We start from the raw sequence: 23206 nt of genomic DNA on the forward strand, positions 1-23206 counted from the left end.
CCGTTTCCAGTCTTTGCATTAAGCTAACAGCTGCTGGTTGTAGTTTGTTCAGTCACAGTAGGGAAAACAGGTGTTGGAAACTATCGCAGACAAGTTGCACTCATCAGCCCTGACTGACTCAGATTGATTGCAGTCAGTTACCACAATCTGTCTTCATTTGTAACTTAGGCAGCACTTCTGTGCAAGCCTTTGCCAATCTGTCAGAGTGATTGCATTCGGTTGAAGTCACACCACGACTGTTTGGAGACGGGTTGGGTTCTAATAGGCAACTGGTGCAGTCTCCTCTGAATCAAAAGTGCCCAGAGTTTGAGGGTGCTGCTTACTCAACCTGTAGGCAACCAGTTGCAAAAATGCAACAAAAAAAAAAAACTTCAATGTTTTGGGTTTTTTTCATAGTCACAAGCAGGTTGCCATCCTATTTTTACTCCAGTGTGACCGAGCCATAACAAATATGAGCTTGCTTTCCACCAGCTGGCAATCCTGTTTTCTAAACTGTACAACTTGTCTTTAAACACTTCTGACTTTTCAGTACAGGTATTCAGTATGTTCCACCATAATCACGTCATCCCTCTGCAGAGAACTCTCCCACTTCGGACAGAAAAGTCACTTTACAGTGTCGCCATATTGGTTTCACTTCATCTTCGACTGTTGCTTGATGAATGTTTTCTTTGCCAAATAGGTACGTTGTCTGCTGCTTTCCAGCGTAGTTTGCAGGTGCAGATACTAGGTGAAAGGATGCAGTCTGGTACACCCACTTCCACTCTGCATGGTACTTGACCAGGAGTCAGTCCACTGGAGCCCAATCCATCATGTACGAGTGCTTTATTTGACCTTGTCAAGACTTAATTCATGCAATCTAAATAAAAGGCGTAAGATTCTTATAAATGTCATTCAGATTATGTTCTGTGAGGATGTTTTTATCAAACAAAATGTCATAAGGCCAGGGTTCCTGTGTATTTATTGAATATATTACTGAAAAAGATTTTTTTGTTTTTTAAACCGATACTGAAACATGCAATAAACTGTCAAGATATTGTAGTTTAATAGACCTGAAAACAAAGAAATCTCAACCTGACTGTCAAACTTGTCATTGCCAAAGAAAACTAGCTGGTGCCACTGACTGAGAGCTAACGGATGACTTGTTTTTAAAAAGATTAACTTGCAAACAGATAGTGAGGGGACAATAGTGGAGTTTCTTTAAATCCAAATCGCCTGCTCCATATTGCTACTCTTGCTCCGTAATCCCTCCAAGTGAAACATAAAAATGTTGGATCAGGCCTTTTTACCCAAGAGGGATAAACACGGAGCCAGATTTCTAATTAGTGTGGGCGAAAATGGCTGCGCAGAGTCCAAATTTCCACTTTGTGTTGCTGCACTGAACTAGAAAAACCAGCCTGGCTCCTAACCTCATCACGTCTGAACACTTTTATTGGCGCTCCAGGGGCCTCATAATTACCTGGCTGACTCTAAAACAGTCCTCGGGGCTCTGTTTGGGTCAGCTGGTGTTCCTCCGGTCCCTGTAGTTCCCACCCTCGAGGATCTGTGGCACAGCTGGTTTTCTGTGGCTCGGAGCAGGATGCATTTGCCTGGAAGGCTGCAGTCACTCTGCTAGGTGTAGAGTTGTGAAAAAGGAAAAAAAAAAAAGTGCTCCTGGGTCTGATCCCCAGCTGTGGGCGACCTGCAGCATTGTACCAGACTGATGACTGATGACAGCGTCAAACATACCATTGAAGGCCAGATGAATGGAAATAAAAGCTCTCAACGTTGTTAAAAAAAATATGACTCTTGTCCTTATTCAGGTGTCTGTTGGAAATCTGCTCCTTAGACTTGGATCAGGACATTTTGGGAAGTAATTATTTGCTCTTTAGTGGAGTTCTGTCAAGGGGGGAGGTGCTGCATATATTGGCAACCTACTACTTCCCAGAAATTTTCCATTTCTGACCACAATGCACTAATAGTTGGAGTTCCTACTTGGTAAACTTTGGTGGGGCTTCTCAGCTTTGACGTTAATATTTTCCATCATTCCCCGAAATGACAGCTTTTTTCCCCAGGTAATAAAACTAACCACCTACCTTCAGGTGACCTTTTTAGCTCTTTGGTGTCTTCGGTTAAGTGAACAACACTTACCTGTTTAACTTCTTACTAATGCAAATATCTCAACGGCTCAAAATAGTCTCACTGTTTTTACGGTTTTCTTAAATCAGAGAGTGCTTGGTCCTAAAAAGGCCTCCAACGTCACAACCTAACCTCAACCTAATAGAGCACTTTTGGAATGTGGTGGAACGAGAGATCCGCATCATGGATGTGCAGCTGCGTGACGCTATCATGTCAATATGGACCAAAAATATCTGAGGAATGTTTCCTGCACTTTGCTGAATCTACGCTATGAAGAACTGTGCCTAATAAAGTGTCCAGTGAGTCATTTTTCTCAGAAATAAAACACTGTTTGTTCCACTTTGTGCGCAGATCAAAAATTTGTAAATGACTTTTTCCCCCTTTGTGGTTTTGTGAAAATTAAGGCAGAAACCTTAAGAGATGTGAAACATATATCATGTAGTTACCAGTTGTTCATAACCTGCTACACAAAAATTTGATTTGTCAGGCAGACCTTTATATCTTTAGTCACAGCCACTTCCAGGGCTGCCTGCTGTGTGTGTGTCACAAAACTAACTCAGTGGCCAGAGTTGGGAATGAGAGGCAGGTGTTTGAAGGAGGAGAGCATTACAGCACCATGTGCTGATCTGGAGTCTGGATCTAAGTAAATATTTTAACTATATTTTTACAATGTACTTTAGTAATATTTTTTTAAATGTAATTTTTATGCGAAATGCAGAATGATCCATCTATCCAGCCAGCCCATGAATATTTCATCCCACACTTCGAAAGCAGCTCATTTAAGCAGGAAAACCACAGACCTGGCAACCCTGGATGTTTTCCTCCATTTCCAGTCTTTAGGCTACATTAAGCTGGCTCGGACTGCACATTTGCCATTAAAGCTAACTCTCCAAGAATGCGAACAGCCCTGTTCCCCAATATTGTGTCAATGGTTATCAGTGCTGGCTAAACACAACCTGCACTTTAAAACTAAGTGCACACCAAACTAAAAATTTTCTGTTATTCCTGATTGTGAAAAAAATGATCATCTATTAGAAAATCTAGATAACATCTGTTTTTTATTAAAACCTGCAAAAACCTCTTTTGAAAACTTAGAAATTGAAATTGGCCCAACAGAAGCTCTAAAGGGACGAGGAGTGGTTGCAGTATTCATAAGTGAGAAGAAGGGTTCAAATCTGACATCACTGGGACAGAGAAAGAAGAATGCGCCCCACACCTCTCGGTTTCAACCAGCAGAAGCAGGGGAAAGGGTTTCATTCACTAATACAAGGGTGTGGCTGTGCAGTCTTCAGCATTCTTATCGGGGGATTTTCTGACTCATAGCTGCTCTTTCAGAGGAGTTTAAAATGGCCTTTGTTCCAGATGAACCCCTCGCCTGGATAATAAGATTTCTCAGTTCTGAACATTTTTTCCCCATTTTATTTTAGCCTTTATTTAATAATGAAAATGAGAAAATATGATCATCTCCTTCTTGTGATTTGTTTCGCCACTCAAACTCAAATTACAGCGTACACAGTCGAGGCAGAAACGGCCAGGTTTACTTGGCCTGTGCAGGCTTTTGCATATTCCTCCTCAGCGGGAAGCACCATGTTTCTACATGAATGAACATGGCTGAGTTGTTAGAAGGCTGAATAGTGAAACAGGCTCGATCTGCATTACACAGGAAAGGAAGCTGCTCTTTGATACCGGTGGCATGCAGAGCTGTGTCCAATTCTGTAAGAGACTCGGCAAGCACAAGAAAGAATTGCATTCCTCTCGTCTAAAGTGGCGTCAGATGCATAGTGCACTGAGTTATGCAAGGCCACGAGATAAAAAAGAAAATCTGTCTTTGTTTAACGCACAGCCCACAGAAACGACCATAAAACTGGTAGACTAGGAAGAATAACCCAAGAACTTAAAAGGAAAAACCAATGAATGGATCTTGCATAATGTCATGTGCGTGTAAACAAACTGTATAAAGCATAGCTTGTAAGTATAGCTGCAGCATGTTATAGGCCCTTTGTAACAGTCTTCTTCATTCATTGTCTTTTGTCGGTGGCTACGACTGATTGAGTAATGTCTGGTATGCTGGTGGCAGCTGAAATCCAGAAAAGGAAAGAAGGAAGGAGCCTGCTAGTACTGGACCGAGCTCTTTGGTCCAAGATTCAGAGGCGGAAAAATGTCTGGAAGTGTCTTAACATGGTCCTGTAAACAAGGCGGAAGCAGGAGTCAGTCCATCTGTCTCAGAGAAAGGTGGCAGATTAAAGGGTATTCATGCAGTCTGGCAGTTAAGACGAGGAACCCATGCTCACCTCTCACACCTCTATGCAACACACACAACACACATCCCACAGGGAGTTTTCTTGCGCTCCGAAAATGTAGAGGGAATGCTCTTTCTGGAAGTTCGGTCTTGGAAAATCGTCCTCCTATGTGTCGGTGAGGGTGTGCCAGTGGCAGACCTGCTGTCCCTCAGCCTCCTTCATCTCTGTCCAGTGGGCCTGCTGCTCCTCGCTGGTGCTGTTGAGGCCCAGGGAGACCCAGCCCAGCCTCTCCCTGGGCCTCATGCTGCTCCGGCGGCAGAACACCGACACCACTAGTGACACCTCGGACAGCTGGAAGAGTGCCACCTGGAACACGAATGTCTCCTTGTAGATCGGATTGGGCTGGCCACGGCAAACGGCCGTCTTACACTTGGACATCTCCTTTCCCTTTGAGTCCAGCATGGTCAGCTTCACATAGGTGTCTGAAAGGAAGCATTGGAGGAGAGAAGTGAGACATTGCCATCAAGTGGTCGGACATGTGTACTACAGCAGGAGGTACGGAGTGTCTTTTAATAATAGCTCTCAACACCAAGAACGCTATAATTGCCTCACTCCTAAAACTCATGCTGCTGGTGGATTTTTTTTAAACTGTGGAACTCTTTGAAAACTGCAAATGAAGTCCCATTAATCTATTTCATATTTGCTGGCAGCAGATTTCTGAAATCTTCTGCACATAAATTATAAATGATGCCAAAGGAAAGTGACCTTTAGAACATGCAAGCAAGTCAGTGCAGGGTAGAAAACTAAAAACTTTGTGGCTTGAGAAGAACTACTGACTGACATTTCTGGGAAGCTACTTTCTTGCCAAGATACTGATCTCTATCAGCTTAGTAAATATGGAGTTAGAGCCTGGAGAAAGTTGGATTATCTCAGAGTAACAACAGGAGAAAACAGCAAACCAGCCAAGGGCTGACCTAATTTAACTAATTCTGTAGAGTCAGTCTAATGCTCCTCTGACTGTGCCACTTCTCATGTTAGCAAGCTGTTCCCTCGATGCTTACATTTGGAAACAGCATACCTGGTTTACTGAGGTTACTACTAAAAAAAACAACTGTGTCTGTTAAACTAAAAACACATTAAACGTTAATAAAAACAAACAAACCTAAATGCACTACATGGATCTGCACTATTAGCCAAAAGTTTCCTACCAATCAAATCTTTAATCCAACAAATGTTTTTGTAACTGACATTCGTTCACCACATTAATGCACAACTAGCTAAGCTCCCAGCTCTAGATTTATATATAACATAAAGAAGTGAGAGCTGAATTCACCCTGTCTGACAAGAAAGCAAAATGCTGAAGTCTGGCCTCAGAGGACCAAACCTAAGAATGCTACAAACTGGTACCTACGGTGCGTAATGTAGTGCACAAAAGTCTTGATCTACCTCCCATTTCTTTATATTTTGCAAGAAAGAATGAATGAGATGTGCAAATAAATACATGGAAACATGCAGTAAATAAGGGAAATAAAACAAAGTTTGTAAAATTCTAACAAACTTGGTATGACCACCTTTGTTCTTCAGCGAAGTCTGAACTCTCATAGCCAAGCTTTCTTGTAATTTCTCCAAGTAGTCTTCTCCAGGCTTCTTAACAGACGTTTAAAGCTCTTGTTTGGATGTTGCCTCCCTTTTGTTCTGTTCTCTGTCAACATGATCCTACACTGCTTCAATAATGTTGAGGTCTGGACACTGGGGAGGCCATTCCCCATTAAATTAGACCTGCTTGCACTGATTTTCAGTTCGGTTCTTGCGTAATTTGGCATACCTCATCCTTTTCTCCTCGTTTCCCTTCCTTAAGAGTGGTTTCTTGACAGCAACATTTCCACTGAGACCACTTCTGCTGAGGCTTCAGTGAACAGTAGATGAATCAACTCAAGTTTCAGATGCATCTCCTGCAAACGCGGTGCTAGATTTTTTCTTAGTTTGCAAGGATGGGACTCATAGCATTCCTCTGAAAATGGTCAGGTACAAGGACTGGACTGAAAATGAGTGAAAAAGCCTCCAATGCCCAACAAAAAGCTCTGAAGGTCCTTCAGAACGCCTGGAGAACATTGCTCAAGATCACTTTTAAAAATTACAATACAGCCTGGCAATATAAAGAGAAAAATGTAAAGGAATGGGAGATGGGGCAATACTTTTACACAGTTCTACACATCTGTACAACCCTCACCAAATCTACAAACGTACAGAAAGCTTACATTTAGTTTACTTTTGTCTTACCTCTCATGATATAAAGCTGTCCCCCTACGAAGTGTTTTACACAACAAAACAGACCATCTGTGGCAGACACACACCATAGCACACACACCATTGGAAAGAAGAAAGAGGGGAAGCAGTTTAAAGATTTCAATATACAGCAGAAGGTCAGCTTTCACGGGAAGCACGGCGAGCATGACAAGCAGCAGGTCCTTCAGCATTTTGGCTTTAATAGCTTAGGTTATTAAAAAGCTGGTGTTCGTGCCAGGGAACGTTCAAATGTAATGATCCTCTATTTGCTTCTGTTGCATGCTGTTGGAAGTCCTGCCCATCTGCTCGGCCCAAACAATAGCCTGACATATCAGCACCCATTGGGGGAAGAGAAGTTTAACTGAACAATTTACAGCGTCATTCCACACTTCAACCCACGCTGGCACAAAAGCCCAAAGTTAAATATATGTACTTACTGACGGGTTTATCAGATGCTGTCGTTTTGAAGTGATTTCCCTTGATTACCTCAGCTGAGAGCTGCCCTGTGGCAGAGTTGTAGATGAGACCCAGGAGGATCTCGGGTGTGGATGAGTCTTCAGTGGAGCGATAGGACAGAGCCCCCGCACTGCGAGACACGCTCACCACAGAGCCACAGCCCTGGCGAGGCAAAACCCAGAGGCACTTTGAGTCAATTACCACTTAATCATCAATTAAAACAATAAGAAGCCAATAATTCATTAATCAACCTAGGAGTTAGGAGGGGCAGTTTGAGAGTGTGACAAAGACAGATTTCTGAATCTGTAGAGAATGATGGTAGAAATGTAACTTTCAGTGGAAAAAAAGCATCTTAAACCTTATTCACCAAAACTTTTAAATGTTTTTTAAACCAACTTAAATGGTGACACTATACATGCAGTTTTTATGTCCTAGATGCCCACAGTTGCTTCTTAATAACTGCTCAAATAAAAAATTAAATAACTGCTTCTCCAAGGATGTGTAGATGAAGGAATGCTGAAGATACTGATAAATAAAGTAGAAATGGTGTACAGCTGATATTTGAGATGTAAAGTATATTTTAAAAGTGTTCTCACTGTAAGTTCAGAGCCAGGCTCCAGGGTGACAGGTAGAGCAATTTTGCCCTGCAGGTTGAGCTTCGTCAGGTAGAACACCTTCTCTCCCAGGACCTTCTCTTTTTTCATCCGTCTGATGCTGTACAGGCGGAAGCGAACAGCATAGTCTCCCAGGGCCTCCTGCTCCACCCTGGAAAACTTGAATGTTTCTGTGAAGATGGGACACGGGCCCTTCTGAACGCCGGTCTTAGCACGTTGCTTCTTGGTGGGCAGCAGGACCAAGTGGACCTGCCACGAGATGTTGCCGGTCTGTTTGAGAGCAGGAATGTCAGTTGCAGCTGTGACAGTGACGGCCAGCCACTGCTCACTGGAATCGTACTCAAAGGCGACATCCAGGGTGCCGTATTTGGCGAGGGGCTCTGGCTCGTAGGCAGTGGGAAGCGGAGGACCAGAACCATCCTGAATGTACAGAAAAGAAAAAACAATTTCCCCCTCCTTTATGAATTTTACTTTCATTTCCGGGATTTTATTAATTTTTCCCCATTCTGACATAGTATTAGAACATTCAAATAATTAAGTCAGTTCAGAGTGTATTTCCACATTTTTACAGAAAATACACAACAAAAAAATGAAACTGTTGTCAGCGAACGTATCACCCAGCCCTTCCTGTAAGTGTTGATGAAGTGTTGCTCCCAACTTTGATCATTCCATCAAACTACAGGACATCCAAAACAAACTGCTTACACACAGAAAAGACAACAAACAGTAGGTCTGATCTCCCACCTCTGGCCCTAGAACAGCAGTGCTGTCACTGGGTATGTCCTCATCACAGGCTTTGTTGAGGTAACTCTCTGTGTCCTGGTCCCCGCTGGCCTCACTGGAGCAGTGGGGGCTGTCACAGTGTTGTGTGGACGGTGTCCTCCTGACCCCTCGCTCTGAGCGGGATCGAGAACCCACGCAGGCCCCTGAGCCCTCGTCTTGGTACGGTGGAGGCTGAGGTTCACCGAGCGAGGAATCTTTCTTTATCCTCTGGATGCTGCTGGCTGCTCTCACGACAGTGACAAAGAGGGATGCAGGAGTGTTACTGGAGTCGTACTGTGCTCTGCATGGAAACTCACTAGGTATGCAACATACAGTCTAGCGACATACAGTGTCTCCTCAGTCTTTGCAAACCTATATTGTCATTTTAAATTCTTGTTAAATCTTGGAAAAACAACATTTCATGTACTAATATAGTGGTGTCAACCATAAGGTCTGGGGGCCATAATCGGCCTAGCAAAGACTCTAGTCTGGCCCACTAGATGGAAAATTATAAGACGTACAAATATATTTAGACTTTTATTGTATTTTCATACATTTTACACTTTTCCTACTGATAAAGCCACCCCCAACCACTGTGCCTTATACTACTCCTGTTTTTGTGCTATTTAATGTAGAAATGTGTTTTTGTTTTTAACAGTGAGTCCACTTTTTTAAGGGAATAAATGGAAAACTAAGTTTTATAATTTTATAATTCCAGGGTAGTCTGGGAAATGAACTACCAGAACTTTTGTCATTTTATACATTTATCATGTAGTTTAACTGTTCAGGCCCACTTATGGCCAAAATATACAAAGAAAACATCCCTGTAAGCCAAAAGAGAAAGTAAAGAAACACATTCTCACTCATTATGTGTTCATACAGCTCTCTGCACTGAATCATACTTGGCTCTCTTCCACAGCATGTCTTTTGTCCTGTTTTCCTCCTCCTACCCCAACCAGTCGCGGCAGACGGCCGCCCCTCCTTGACCCTGGTTCTGCTATAAGCTTCTTCCTGTTAAAAGGGAGTTTTTCCTTCCCACTGTCACCAAAGTGCTTGCTCACAGGGGGTCATATGATTGTTGGGTTTTTCTCTGTATGTACTATTTTACGGTATACCTTACAATATAAAACGCGTCAAGATGACTGTTGTTGTGGTTTGGTGCTGTATAAATAAAACTGAATTGGACTGAATTGTAAAGAAAGCTCTTAGAACATTAGTTAGTTATCCCAACTGGCAAAGATGCACAGTAAACAAGGTCAGACAACAATAAGGGAGAAACAAAATGACAAACAGAACAACGCTGTCGTCCCTTAGGTTTATTGGATAAACTCAGGAAACTCTTCTCCAAGCACGACATCCCAACGCACTTCACACACAGCCACTCAGACAAAAACTGGTTCATCCCACGGACAAAACTCCAAAACACGAACTGAACATCGTAGTGTATGCAGTGCAGTGAGGAGTGCTCAGACCTCTACATTGGAGAAACCAAAAAGCCACTTCATAAACACAACATAGAAGAGCCACCTCGACAGGACAAGACTGAGCTGTACATCTGGATCTAAAGAACAAAGGTCACTCTTTCGAGGATGTCAATGTCCACATTTTGGACAGAGAAGACAGATGGTTTGAAAGAGGATGAAAGAAGCCATCTTTGAACAGAGGGTGTGGCTTACAACACCAACTGTCTGCCACCTATAATGTAGTTTTGAGATCCCTTTCCAGGTGCCTTTAATTCCCATTAATACCTTGCAATGGTTTCACGTGAAACCTCTGCTGATAATAACCCACACCCTTTTTCACACTTTGGCTCGTGTGATGAGGCACATGATCAATACTGGCTCCTTATTCATATTCATATTAAATCTATTCATTAAATATGTATCCTGTGATTATTTTCCTCATCACAATACTTGACAAAAGCAGCTTTAATTAAAACATTTAAAAGATCATTTTACAACAATAAAGATCAACACCACATTATGTTTGTGCAGTAAAAAAATGAAGATGCAGCCAGTTAGGTTAGATTGGTCTGGCATCTGAAACAGGTGAACACAACACAATCAAAACATATCACTGCATAAAGATAGAAATAGTGACTTTTAGAGATTGTAGCATGAGAATATTTGTTACTTCTGGATCAATCTGGGTGAGTTTTTCCCCATTAGTCCTGAGGGTAGTGTCATTATTGAATTATAACCAGATTCATGTATTTGGGTGTTAGACTGCTATCAATTTTCTATTCCAAGTCTGGGAAAGAAACCAAATAAATTTTACTTCCTTCCAGTAACAGACATTTAGCACTAACCCAAGATGTTTAGAGAAAAGGACACTCGCCAGAAACTCTCCATATGAAATATGTAGCTATTTCTATTAATTAAAAAAAAAACAAAAACAGAATAGACACTACAATTACAGATAAATAAACACAAAAAGATGTTATGCATTTGATGTTCCGAGTTTAGTATTTATGCAATCTTAGATGATTCTTGTATGCGTTGCGTTTTATGATTCTTATCATATTGTATCTGATTTTGTGGGGTTTTATGTTCAGCGATGTACCGTGTACGTACTTTTCCACTACATGTGCTCTCACCCTGTTCACTGGAGGCCTCGCTGCTGTATCCTCCGTGCTCAGATGACTGTTTGCGTGTGCTGCTCCATGCAGAGGTTGTGTTCTGCTGGGCCTCGCCCTCTGGAATTCTGTCCTCCTCACTGTCTGATAAAACTCCCTCTGCACGTCACACATGGGCATTAATTCTAGTAAACCACAGATTATAACGTGTGCAATATTTAACGAAGTAAGAAACTCAACCACTTAAACATGCAGCTGCTGAAACTGGCACACGACAGGTCGAAATTGTGAATTTTAGTGCAAGAACTTGAAAACATGAGCAGAAGAGAAGATCCAAAGGGCAGTGAGGAGAGAGAAGCAGCACACTCTCTAACCTTGGTTTCCTTTCTTTTTCCCCTTTTTGCTCTTCTTGCCTTTGTCCCTCTTTTTCTCCACATCCGAAGCCTTTTCAGTTTTTTTCGAACCCTCTTTTGCGACTTTCCCCTTTTTCTTATCCGACGTTTTCACTCTGGAAGACGATCTATAAAGCTCAGATTCTTCCTCATCGTCTCCCTCTCGCTCAGTGCCATCCTCTACCTTCTCTCCCTCCTCCTCATGATCGTTTTGCTCTTCCTGCTTTGACACCCTGCTTTCACTCTCACAACCAGGTGAATGAGGAGTTTTATCATTGTCACCACTTTTTTGCTGAACAGCTGATTGGTCATTTGACTTCTTTTCTGTGTTTTCTAAATCATCAGCCTTCTCCTCTTGAGAGTCTTCTTCATTTCTCGGAGACTTGGCTTCTTTCTCCAGCTGCTTCTGTCTCCTTTCTCTTCTCCTCTGTTCTCTCCTCTCCTGTAGGTCCTTCTCCTCTTTCTTCCTCCTCTCTTCCTCTGCTAACTCGGCTTCTGTCTTTTTAACTCGCCAACATCCGTCCCTCCATTCCCACTCCAGCTGGCTCTGAGTGTTCTCTGCCTCGGTTGTATCACTAGTTTGGCTGTTCTTTGAGCCTGTGTTCCCCCCCTCTGAGTCTCTGGGCATTTGCCACATGCTTTTACTCCCGGACTTGCCTTCTTGCAGGGTGGAATTCTGACCCAATTCCTGGCTGCCGTTTTCTCCATCTTCCTTTTCCTGCACCTTGTCGATGATAGTAGTGACCTGTTCGGTCAGCTGGTCACTGACAGCATAGGTGACATCGCTGACGGCATTGGCAAGATCGTCCACACGACTGGTGACTGAGTCCAAGATGGAGGAAATGTTGACAGATGGGAGGTTCTGCTGGAAACTCTTGAAGAAGGCCATCTCTCAGCCGGGGTTCCTCCTGTCACCGTGCTGATCACTAGATTAGCTCATCAGAGGCACTGACACAACATGTGTTTGTTAGCATGGTGTGCTGGCAGTGTTACAGTGAGTGCTGACATGTACATACGCACCAATATGGTGGTAATAAGAATTATACTCGTTACAGGTCTCATGCTTAGACATTATCGGGCAGTTTTACGGATGTAGAGTAAGCCTAGTCATAGACTAAAAGAAAAATACAATTAAGACCACAAAAATAGCTTTCAGTTCAAGACTTAGACAAGACTATGTGTGTCACAGCAAAAGCAATAAAATGTGTATTATTCTGCCTTCAAAATAAGAAAATACAAAAACTGCAGTGTTACACATTTAATGGTTTAAGCCAACTGTGCTAACTCTTACTTCCTCTACTCTGACACTGTGCTGGTTTTGTCTTGGTGCTTTTTGCAAACAGCACACATTATGACTCGTTTGCAAACCGAACATTCAATAATCATAACAGCCTGAATCCACGGGCTGCAACGGTGACTCATCGGTGGATGAACTGTGGTAATTGTTGGGTCAAGCTTTTTGGCATCAGCGCTAATACATGCAACCAATTCTACACTGAACAACACATCACCACAATTCACCATCAGCCTTTTATGGCTGAGGGATAACAAGAGTTGGATGCACAAGTTTGAATTTAGTTTGGATTTTCCCTATTCAACCCAGGTTCAAAAAATATACATGCAGGCTAAAATATGCTTACTTAAGCCTTCTAATAAGTGGTGCTTAAGGTTCTACTATGTCTTAACTTGACAAGGCCAAGGCCTAATTACTTCTCCTTAGTGATCATGATTGACTACAGAAAAATCATTTATTTGACAGAACTCAATGGACTGACCAATACTGAGAACAACGGGAAAGTCCAAGGAACCTTGGTGAAGACCTAAGAAGGACATAAGTAGACTTAGACAAGTTGAGAAGGTTTTAATTCTTAATCAGAGAGCAAATTCTGTACAAGTGTACAAATTAAGAAACAAAACAGTAAGCCGAGGTAATAGAATGACATCGTTTTGACTTGGAGAAATGTTGTCTCAGTTCATATGCCGTTGTATTTTTTTTAACAGAACACAGCTAAGAGGATGCAAAGCTGCCATTAATATCATAATGCAGCAGGTACAATGTTCAGTTTAAGCATGGCTCATAAAGATGTGGACGCGCTGTCATTACAGTGATGCCCACACGATAAAGCCGAGAGCAATCCAAACGTCTGCATAAATTTCTACAGATTTAATAGTGTAATAAATCTTTGAGTGTGTTGAGTACCTGGCTGGTTGTTCTTATAGTCACTGAGATGTGACAGATTGTCAGGACTCTCCATTGACAATTTGTTGTTGAGGTAAAGAAAAAACAGAGCCATCAATGCCATGAAAGCTGCAATGGAAGACAGGACACCCAGGAGCTCGGGAGAGACTGAGGAGAAGAAGAAGAAGAGGAGGAGCCATGAGGAACAAGCAAAGCAAGAACTGACAGAAAAAAAGAAATCCAAATGTTAGACTTAAACAGAAGTAATACCAAACCAAGGTATTTGATTAAGTAAGAAAAAAGAGCCCCATGTTTTTCTAATAAAAATACACAAGGTGGTTACAAGCTAAAAAAAAAAAAAAAAGTCTTTTGATCAGGACTCCTGAAAAGCCGCAAACAACCCCAGTCAAATAATTTGTTTTGTGATAATATCTTAAAGTTGCAATAAAACTCCTGCCATTTTGGCTTGTCAGAGGAGAGTTATATATTTTTCATTTTAACAGATCCACTTCAAAGGCACACGAGATAAAATCTACAGCACTGTATGTAGGCCAACCATACTTCATGTAACCATGCAGCCCTGTGCTATTTTTATAAGAGCCTCAAAGGGACTGTATCTAACTGAAACCTAGACTCAGCAAACCCAGGGAAAAAAACAGACCGGGCCTTGGTTTAATAGGCTACAACACAGACACAGCACAGTGTAATAGCCAGGAAACGGGGAAGAGAAGGTGGACAGTGAAGCATGAACTGCATTTCTAAAGATCACTTGAAAGGGCAGATTGCTAAATAAGCGACACTGAAACTGAGCGAGTTATAGGCACATATTACTGCCTTAACAAAATTTAATCCCAATAAAAAAACTACGGGCATATTCATGAATTAATCCCTCTGCATTTCCATTTTTAAGGATTAGGTTGTTTTATACCCCTAATCCAAATTGTCCAATCACGGCTCATCGATTGTAACTAAGCAAAATACCAGAGCAATAGTATAAAAGAGTTTCGAGGGTTATGTTGAGTTGTTGTGTTATAATGTAACATAGCAGAATTAGATCGTACGTATCTCACAGCAGCAAACAACCAACTTTACACTGCAGTTACTCATTTAAATACTGTCTAAAAACGGCCACAGGCAGCTTTAAGATGCTGCTTCACGTCCCTTTAAGGTGAAATCTTACACTGCTTACTGAAACCTCATTCACAATATTGCCGTGTTGTTCCATTTTCATTTGTGACACATTATATTTGGTGGTATGAGTTTGGTGAAATTGAAGATGACTGTTTGTTTCAACATTAAAACAAAACAAAGACATAAACCTGAGGTATATTTGGGACAACTTGACGGAGCTTGACAGTTGTTACACGTCTGCATTGCAGCAGGTGGTCACATCCTGAGGACCAATCACCCGTCATTGATCAAATTGGTGTAAAAATCTGGTCTCAGATGAGAAAACGAGAGAGGAAAAACAGAGGTATACTTTTGCAAACCTTGTTACTGAACTTATTATGGACCGACTTGTCTCACCATGGCAACAGGCAGAGATGACTATAGCCTGACAACTAGCTGCTGCCTGCTGCAGACTGCCAAAATGGTGAATGCTAAATTCCCAAGAACGGCAAAAGAAGTAGGAGGGAGATAAGAGAGCAATGTGACAACAGAGGCTTACCTCCTCTAAATGAATATCCTCTTTAAAGCCAGCTGTTCCCAAAAAGCACTGCTTCTTAAAGCACTGATAGTAAATGATCTAAGAAGAGGGAGGGAAATAACAAAGTTGTCCAGCTCAAAAGTAATCCTACATGTAACAAATCCCTGACACTTAGTCTGGTCCAGCACTCGCCAGGCTTACGTATCAACTCTCACTCCCGACAGCAGTGTTGATTGAGGCAGAATGACCTCTGAGGCTACGAGAGCAGCAGCCATCTGTCGAAAACGAACAGCTTATGGTCCTGAGCTGCGGCAAGCGATGACACTTCATACATGGCCATATTCTGTAAATGTCAACAGCAGCTGAATAATTCAGACACCTGGGGTAGGTAACCTGAGCCCAGCCCCAAACGATATACACTGGAAAGTGGAGCGGAGCAGCAAAGAGGCCTTTGAAACAGTTCGCCCTCCTGTTTTTACATAATACCTAGGAAAGTGTGATATCTCTCTTAAGAGCAGAGCAGATTAAGGTGGATTTTTTAAAAACTCCGCTCTTTCATCTCATTTTATCCTCCCTGAGTGTGTGTGCATGTGCAATCTGTGTGTGCAAACTGAATAAACAAGATAAAAATAACAGAATAAATCTGTTTCTCACAGCATGTGAACTCAGGCTGAACTCCGGATTCTGAAATGAGCCTCAGGATTCAATCTACCTTTTTTCCCCAGGTAATGACTCCAGCAAGCTAACAAACAAACATGAAAGCACAGCCACTGAAGCATTCATTGAGAAAATAAATAATAGCCTGAGAGAAATGTGAGCTAGTTTGAATGAAGTGTCTGTGTCAAATAAAACAAGGGAAGCAAATTACTCTTTCATGTTCCTAATCTGCTAAGACACAGAATGACTAAAATTTCGACATTGCGAGTGCTTGATTAATTTACTTTGTTTAAAGCTTTAAAACTCAGTGGCGTTTCTGGGACATGCTCGTTATGCAATCTGGAATTGTTGCTTACACATGGACCTCTGGTACGAAACAAAACCTCCACTCTGAATAAATCATGAACACACAGCTGCCTTCTTTTGCTGAAGTGAACCTAAACTTGATACGCTGTGCATAATTCACACATGAACCGTGTGCTTACTGAGAAAGCTATAGAAAAGCATTCTATACATCATATTTCAGTAAAAATTCACAAGCAAAAGAGAGTGCCTGGGGGTGGGGGATGAGCCAGTCTTCTCCAGTCATGCAACAGAAAGGCTTAAAAATGCACGCACCAAGGCCTGCTTAAGAAATGGCATTATATCAAAATTTTATAATCTGCTTACATCAGAAAACTCACAAAATAAAGCTGAAACAAAGATCTGGAAACTTAAATCTTAGCAGAGGATTGAAAATCAGCTTGTGCTGTAATGCATAACAGATGGTGAATACACGTGTCAGATTAACTCGTAACTGGTTAATGCGCACATATGTAGCACCTGCCAAGTGGTAAATTGGTAAGATAAAAAATATATGCACTAAATTCACAGCCGCTAAAGGAATACTTATATTCCCTGTATTTGTTTTAATTGCTGTTATGTTTGCTCTTTTCGTTCATTTCTTCTTGATCTTTTTGCCAGGAGGGATAAAGAGTTCACACATCTACATGTCAAATGATTATTTTATACCTGATGAGGGTAAAGCTTTTACATCTTGAAACAGGACTGGGTAATTCATTTTTCCCCCAAGGGTCCATATTAGAAATTGGGGTTGCTGTAGATGGCCTCTACCTATAGCTCAACTCACTTTTGCTCATTTTATAAGCTTATTGGTCCGTCCCTCCACAACAGTCCTAATTTCTCATGTGGCCCCTTGGTAAATATTAATTACTAATCCCTCGTCTACTGTGAAAACAACAATAAAGCTAACAAAAACAAAACATTGTCATAGCTTCCATGTTGGAAAAATGAAGCCAATGCATAAGTGCCTTAAAGCTGGATCGTGGTATTGCCTACTCATTCAATGACTAACAACTTGCCAATCACAAATCATTAGCAAGTTAGCAAGTGGTTCCCAGTCAGACCCATCTTTTCAAATCACATCCGTTTTCTGCAACCAAGATGGTGACAGTGAAAAGGAACTTCAAAAACCAATGAAATTTTCACAGCAGCCACTAGGGCTGTTCGATATAACGATATATACCGGATGACGATATAAAAACGTCTATCGTTTAATTTTACGCTATCGTTTGTTTCATGGTGTCGCAAAAAAAAAAGTTTACGGCAATATTTTTTCATCGTGTTGATGGTCACTGTAGTGGCTATATTAATTTCTTATATTTAATATAACCACACTACGGACGGAAAAGCGCATGTATTTATACGTTGACGTTAGCAACAACGACGGTAAAACCATCGCGTCACGTGTCCGCTTGTTTATGTTCCACATAAACCTTTCACAATAAAGCTCAAGATTCTGTTGAGACTTTTCAAAATAAACTGAATCGCGTGAAAGGGTATGCAGAGTATTTATGGATGAGAAGCAAAAAAAAGAGCCGCCAGGTGCTAACAAATAAATCTTAGACTCAAACGTTAGAACAGGCTTTTCCCCGCAGCACGCTGTGTAATAAATACTCGCAAAGAAAACGGCGGCCGTTACAACTTATGTCTAAAAATGTATCGTTTCATGCATCGGTACCGTTGACTCCAGGTACATGACGCCCAGCTGGAAACACTCCACGCAAGTCGAGCTGCCCGAGATTCACAGAATTTACAAAAAAAATGTAAATTTTTTGTGATTTATATCGATAGATGTCTTATATGAGATTTTGGTCATATCGCACAGCCCTAACAGCCACAGCCATCTTTAATACTGTCTATGGTTACAACATGAAAACGGAGCATCACAAAATCTTAGAGACAATCCTACTGCGTGCCAACCGCTTGCCTCATTATCAGAATTTACTACAGAGATGAATTCTACAACTTCTTATTTCAGTTTCTGGATTTGCAGTTATTCATCAGGGCTGATGTCTGTGACATTCAGTATTCAGGAACTCTTTTTTTTTTTTGAAGGGAACCCTGTCGGGAGGGCTGATAGACAGGAACGGCTACACTCCTGTGTGGAAAGATCATCCCTGACCTGACCATTATTCACTGCATCATTCAGAAGTCCATAATCAGTCCAAGATGCTGTAGAACACTTTACCTAGCTGAGTCATTTTCAAATATTTCTTGATATTTAAACTCCAAAGCCTGCTGTTGATCTTAATGTTGATCTAAAACATGATGCCGCCCTTCCTGTCTGGAGATGCAGATGTGGGAAAGAGACCAACGCACCGCAGATGACACTACACAAGAAATCAGAATCATCAGTACATCATCCAAGCAGGATGTTTAAACAGGAATTTACTGCAATAGGATATTTATTATTTCTCTGAACTAACTGCATTTTGTGCTGTTGCATTTTCACATTATTACATATTAAATATTAAATGGCAAAGCTAATCAAAGTGGAAGAAGTGGAAGTGGGGTTTAATTATGTCATGTTAAACCCATTTGTATTCTTTAAGTTTTATTGTCTAAAAAAGGAAATCATAAGACTTTTAATATTATGAATATTAAATTAATTAAATATAAATACAATATTATTGTAAATACCCTGGTTAATTTCTTTTCTTGTTGTTTAACAAAATATACTCTTGAAAATGCACACACGCACGGTTTTAAATGTGTGGTTGCAATGTGGTCTTACCTCGTCTGGCACAGATGAGCTCATGAACACCACAGTTCCTCCCCCCTCCTGTGAGAAAGACGATGTAAAGCTGGGAGTCAGAGTTTTAAATATGACTTTATGCAATGTAGAAACATATGGTCTGTCCTCAGGTTAAATGAGACAGATGAACATGTCTGCAAACATAAAACCAATAGGCTTGAATGACCTTGTTTGCTTTTCGTGGTCTCTGTTTCTCTGTCTTTAATATATTGATGGGTATATTAGCCTATAGAGCAGTGTAGGCTATCATTAATCATCTCTATACCAGTAATAACCACGGGCCACTACAAAGGAACACTTTTAAAAATGCACTCTGCCACAGCTACTCTGAGGCTCAATGATGTCAAGAAGTCATGCATATTAAAGGCAGTAATTATAGCTCCATGCATTTTTTATAAGGCAACTAATAACTCATTACTGTGATGACTGGCATGGATTCTACAAAGTAATTTCCTGTTTTATTTTGTAATTCCACTTAGCTATGTTGCCTTGTCAGTTTTACTCTGTGTCTCTGTTTTCCGGACATTTCTTTTAATAACGCCTCTTTTTAATTAGCTGTCATTGTCGCTTGTTTATGCATCTCCTGTAAAGCTCTTGCCACTGGCCTTCAGTTCCCAGTCGAGCATTTTTTATTATTGCTTCTCCGTATCCTTTCCTGTAAGTTTTGAGCACAGGGTGGGTTTTGTATTCTAGTTTGATTTTTCTGGAGACATTTACCGCACTGTTTGCTTTGAACTGCCTTCCTGTGTAATCCCTTATTACTCGCCTAGTCACCAAAAAAAACAAAAAAATCAATTAAAAAGGTAGGGTTCATTGATAGGCGCATTTTAGCCTTATGCTAAACAAGAAAATAGAATATTTCATCTTTCAAATAAATGCTCTTACATCTATTTTAGCCTTGTAGTTCTGTGGTTGTAAGGCTTTCCTTTTCGGTATGTTAAATAGAGGAAAAAGTCCATGTACAGTGACAGATGTGAACCCAACCCTTCAACAAGTCACTAAAAGTTCCTCTGTCAAATTGCTATATTTGGGTCGGCTCCTACAACTATAAGCAACAGCGTAGAAATTAAAAAAATAAAATTACATGAACTATTTCCTCGACAGATGCAAAAGCCCAGGCATGAGTTGCTTTGCTGGAAAATTATCAACATGATTTTGTAACGCAATGCAATACGCTGCTCTGTTTGGGTTACGGAGAAATAAGTTTTAAGATTTAGTATTTTCACTGGAATACAATTTCATAATGTGTCAACTGGTTGTTTTACATAATCGCTATGAGGCTTAAGTTAACAGTGCTTCCTCTCCTTCACATCCCCAAGTTTTTACAGTGACACATAATCTCTCTTTGGCTGAACAGTTCAGTATTGAGGCTCCAGTATCACCATTAATTAAGGTGTCTCTACTTAAGAGTTTGGCAAGGTCACGTCTTGGCTCTGAATTTAGGTTTATTATTAGATTAAAAATAGCGGCAATGTGTTTTATACATTCTGAAATTTGTTGCTGAGTTGTCTCAAACCAAGAAACAAAATTTTAGTGCATTAAGAATCCCTTCATAACGTTAAAAAAGGTGTATTAGTTTCTTCACATCCAGGACTGCACAAGATAGTAGAAGTGGCATGAGGTCTTGACTTTAGTGCCAGAGCAAAGAGAAAACTGTGACTGAGGTAGCAGACAGACCTTGAGCGACTCAATTCATTCTATTAATTCATTAGCAGAAATTCTCTGTTGTCTATTCTCACCAAACTTTAGTAATTCTTAGTGTACAACAAGTACTTGCCTTAAAAGATCAAAAAGAGATGGATTTTTACAATAATAGAAGTAAATGTTGTCACTGTCTGTCTGTGTACAGTTGTGACTCATATTCTGCTTTCACTGAGCCAGACTTTAGGTTATATTTCTCCATATTTTCTGAAGGTCCTACAGAGACTTTCTATGGAAACTGCCTGTTTTTCCACTCATTTTTAGTCCAGTTCTCATATCTGACCATTTCCAGAGAATTGCTTTTTTTTGTTAAGCCACTTAACACCGACCTATTAGTTAATATAACAATGCCTCCACATCAGTGCTGATACAGAAGGAGAAGAAGTCAAAACAGTAGGCAAAGAAATTGTTTTTTTCCACAGCATTTCAAACTGTTTCAACAAGTCCTGTGTATAATCTGCAAATCTCTGAACTTCTGTTCGCCAGCCACTGCATAGTAGGTGTGGTGAAGCCCTTACATTTCAACACTGGACCTCTCCACACGCTCATCCAATGATGTTCTAACATCAAGGTTTAAGACCAGCTTCTGGACCAGTGATTCCCAAAATGTGCCCTGGGAAGGTACTGCAGGTGGGCCGTGGTAATAACAGAACTTCAGTTTGAAATTACTCACAAGTATGTACAGTTACAAATTTATATAAATGTATTTATTCATATGAAAAGTATTAAAACTGGTAATATTTATAGACAACAGCATTTTGAATAAAATTTTCAAGGAAACATATCACCCTCTCTTATATTTGAATGGAGTAACGGTTTAAGATTCGTTGAGCCCCACAGATTTGCTGGTTTTTAAGTGGGCCGCAGCACTCTTGACTTTAGGAATGGCTATTCTAGACCAGTGGCATTACTGGAAAGGTCCCCAGGATGGGAATTTGGGGCAAGTGCCACCCATTGCTACCCTTCTGTACACGCCCCTGCTCAGTGACGCCAAGCTGCTGCAAATTTCATTAAAAATTTGCAATAAAACATCTAATTTAAAAAAATTACACTAAAATTCTTCTGGAGCTGTCGATCTTTAATTAAACCACACCACCTCTCTCAAGTGTCACTGCGCAGGAACAAGCGCCCGTGAAACAATAAGACCCGTATCCGTGACAGCACGGGACAAGGCACGAGCCTACTTTTTGTCGCTGCCTGGTGATGTGTCCCGGTCACTCTCACTAAAGCCTGTAGGAGACACTTTTCCCTCAGCATGAAGGCTGTTAGATCCGCTGCACATGTTAGCTATGAAGGTATCTACAGCACGTGCAGCCATCAAATAAAGTTTGACAGCAGCGGAGTGTTCTTTAAATATTACAACCTTATTCTTCCGCCAAGTTATATAGTTCTTTAACGGAAGAAAAACAAAAAGTCATGTGACGCTAAGCAGCGACATGCTAAGACTTTGTGTTAAAATATTCAAATTAATCGCTACGTGCTCACAGGTGTCCCATAACTGACGCTTTTTCTGCCGTCTAAAAACATCCCTAGTTTAAAATCAAAGCACCGGGACTGCCTGCTTGTCTCGGCTTACTCGCGAATCACTTCACGTGCACATCCCGAGAAGATAATGAGACCTCAGCGGTCCTGCATCAGTGCGGGTGTCCGCACTTCAGCATCAGCCCCGCGCCCCCGGAGCACTGCGGTATACTCGCCGCGTGAGTTACAGAGAAACTGGACCAGAAATTACACACTCGGTGAATACCGCGTGAGATTATGGAAAGACGTCCTCCTTCAGCCCCGTGCAAAGTTTCCCACGAGTCCCGCAGGACACCTGAGAGCGAGTACCTACCGTCAATCGCCATGATGCTCCGTCCCGGACTCTACCAACTGTAGGGGGGTGTGGGGGTGTGATGGAGGCGGCCGGTCATTCATTTGTGTGTGTGTGTGTGTGTCACAGAGAGCTCGAGAGAGGTTGTGTAACAGTTCTATATGTATATGTGTTTATATTTAATTATATAAAACGGGCTACAAATAATATGTGCAGTATAACTGTATTATTGATGTAGGTTGGTTATTTTTGTTCTCCATGGTAACATTCATTTGGATTTCATTCATTTGTCCAGTTGTAGTAACCTACACTTTAGAAGTCTGCTGTTATCCTACATTATTCCAGTTATTCCACCTCATTTCTGGGGCAAATATTGTGCGTTTAACTGCAGTCCAATAGCACTCTCTTTCCAAAAAATTGTAATTGTTGAATAAAAAAAACCTAAGACCGGATATTGATAAGATAATGATAAATGCTTCTGTTTCTTCTGGAGGAGGGACCCTCCTGCTTCCTCACTTGATCATGAGAAGGCGTAGCCCATCTTCCTCTTTTTATCTCCTCAAACCTCTACCTCCCCCTCTCCTTCCACCTCTCCATCACGCTCCATTTTTTTCTTTCTCCCCTCCCTTCTTCATCCTTTTTCTTTTCTTTTTTCACCCTCGCTTAACTTA

General features: G+C 41.2%; 1 protein-coding gene across 6 annotated transcripts; it reads right to left on the reverse strand.

Moving 5' to 3' along the window:
* Nucleotides 1-1890: 1890 nt before the first annotated feature.
* syt14b (synaptotagmin XIVb) lies at nucleotides 1891-22665 on the reverse strand. Of its 6 annotated transcripts, XM_014337849.2 has the most exons (10): nucleotides 22557-22583; nucleotides 19001-19048; nucleotides 18455-18596; nucleotides 13641-13787; nucleotides 11070-11207; nucleotides 8456-8715; nucleotides 7694-8131; nucleotides 7079-7259; nucleotides 6636-6692; nucleotides 1891-4837 (listed from the first exon to the last, which is right to left on the reverse strand). In XM_014337849.2, the coding sequence occupies exons 3-10, from the start codon at nucleotides 18465-18467 to the stop codon at nucleotides 4521-4523; spliced, it is 1551 nt and encodes a 516-aa protein (XP_014193335.1). In that variant the 5' UTR covers nucleotides 18468-18596; nucleotides 19001-19048; nucleotides 22557-22583; the 3' UTR covers nucleotides 1891-4520. The 6 variants fall into 6 exon arrangements, 5 of the variants coding, with proteins under 5 accessions (XP_014193335.1, XP_014193334.1, XP_042078642.1 ...); XR_001336779.2 differs by lacking the exons at nucleotides 18455-18596; nucleotides 19001-19048; nucleotides 22557-22583 and adding an exon at nucleotides 15289-17472 and having other exon boundaries at nucleotides 1891-4299; nucleotides 4407-4837; nucleotides 11423-13787; XM_014337848.2 differs by lacking the exon at nucleotides 18455-18596 and having other exon boundaries at nucleotides 22557-22665.
* Between the last annotated feature and the right edge of the window lie 541 nt (nucleotides 22666-23206).

The sequence above is a fragment of the Haplochromis burtoni genome, unplaced genomic scaffold (genome assembly GCF_018398535.1).
Source record: "Haplochromis burtoni strain Fernald_Lab_line unplaced genomic scaffold, NCSU_Asbu1 Contig_92, whole genome shotgun sequence".
In the NCBI taxonomy this organism is placed as follows: domain Eukaryota; kingdom Metazoa; phylum Chordata; class Actinopteri; order Cichliformes; family Cichlidae; genus Haplochromis; species Haplochromis burtoni.

Excerpts from the sequence above, each read along its gene's own strand:
- syt14b (XM_042222708.1), bottom strand. The coding sequence starts at position 12,329 with ATGGCCTTCTTCAAGAGTTTCCAGCAGAACCTCCCATCTGTCAACATT. Across the intron at positions 8,716-11,069 it reads CGAGGCCTCCAGTGAACAGG|CCAGCAGCATCCAGAGGATA; the intron begins GTGAGAGCACAT and ends TCGTGAGAGCAG. Across the intron at positions 7,260-7,693 it reads AGCCTGGCTCTGAACTTACA|GGCTGTGGCTCTGTGGTGAG; the intron begins GTGAGAACACTT and ends TTGCCTCGCCAG.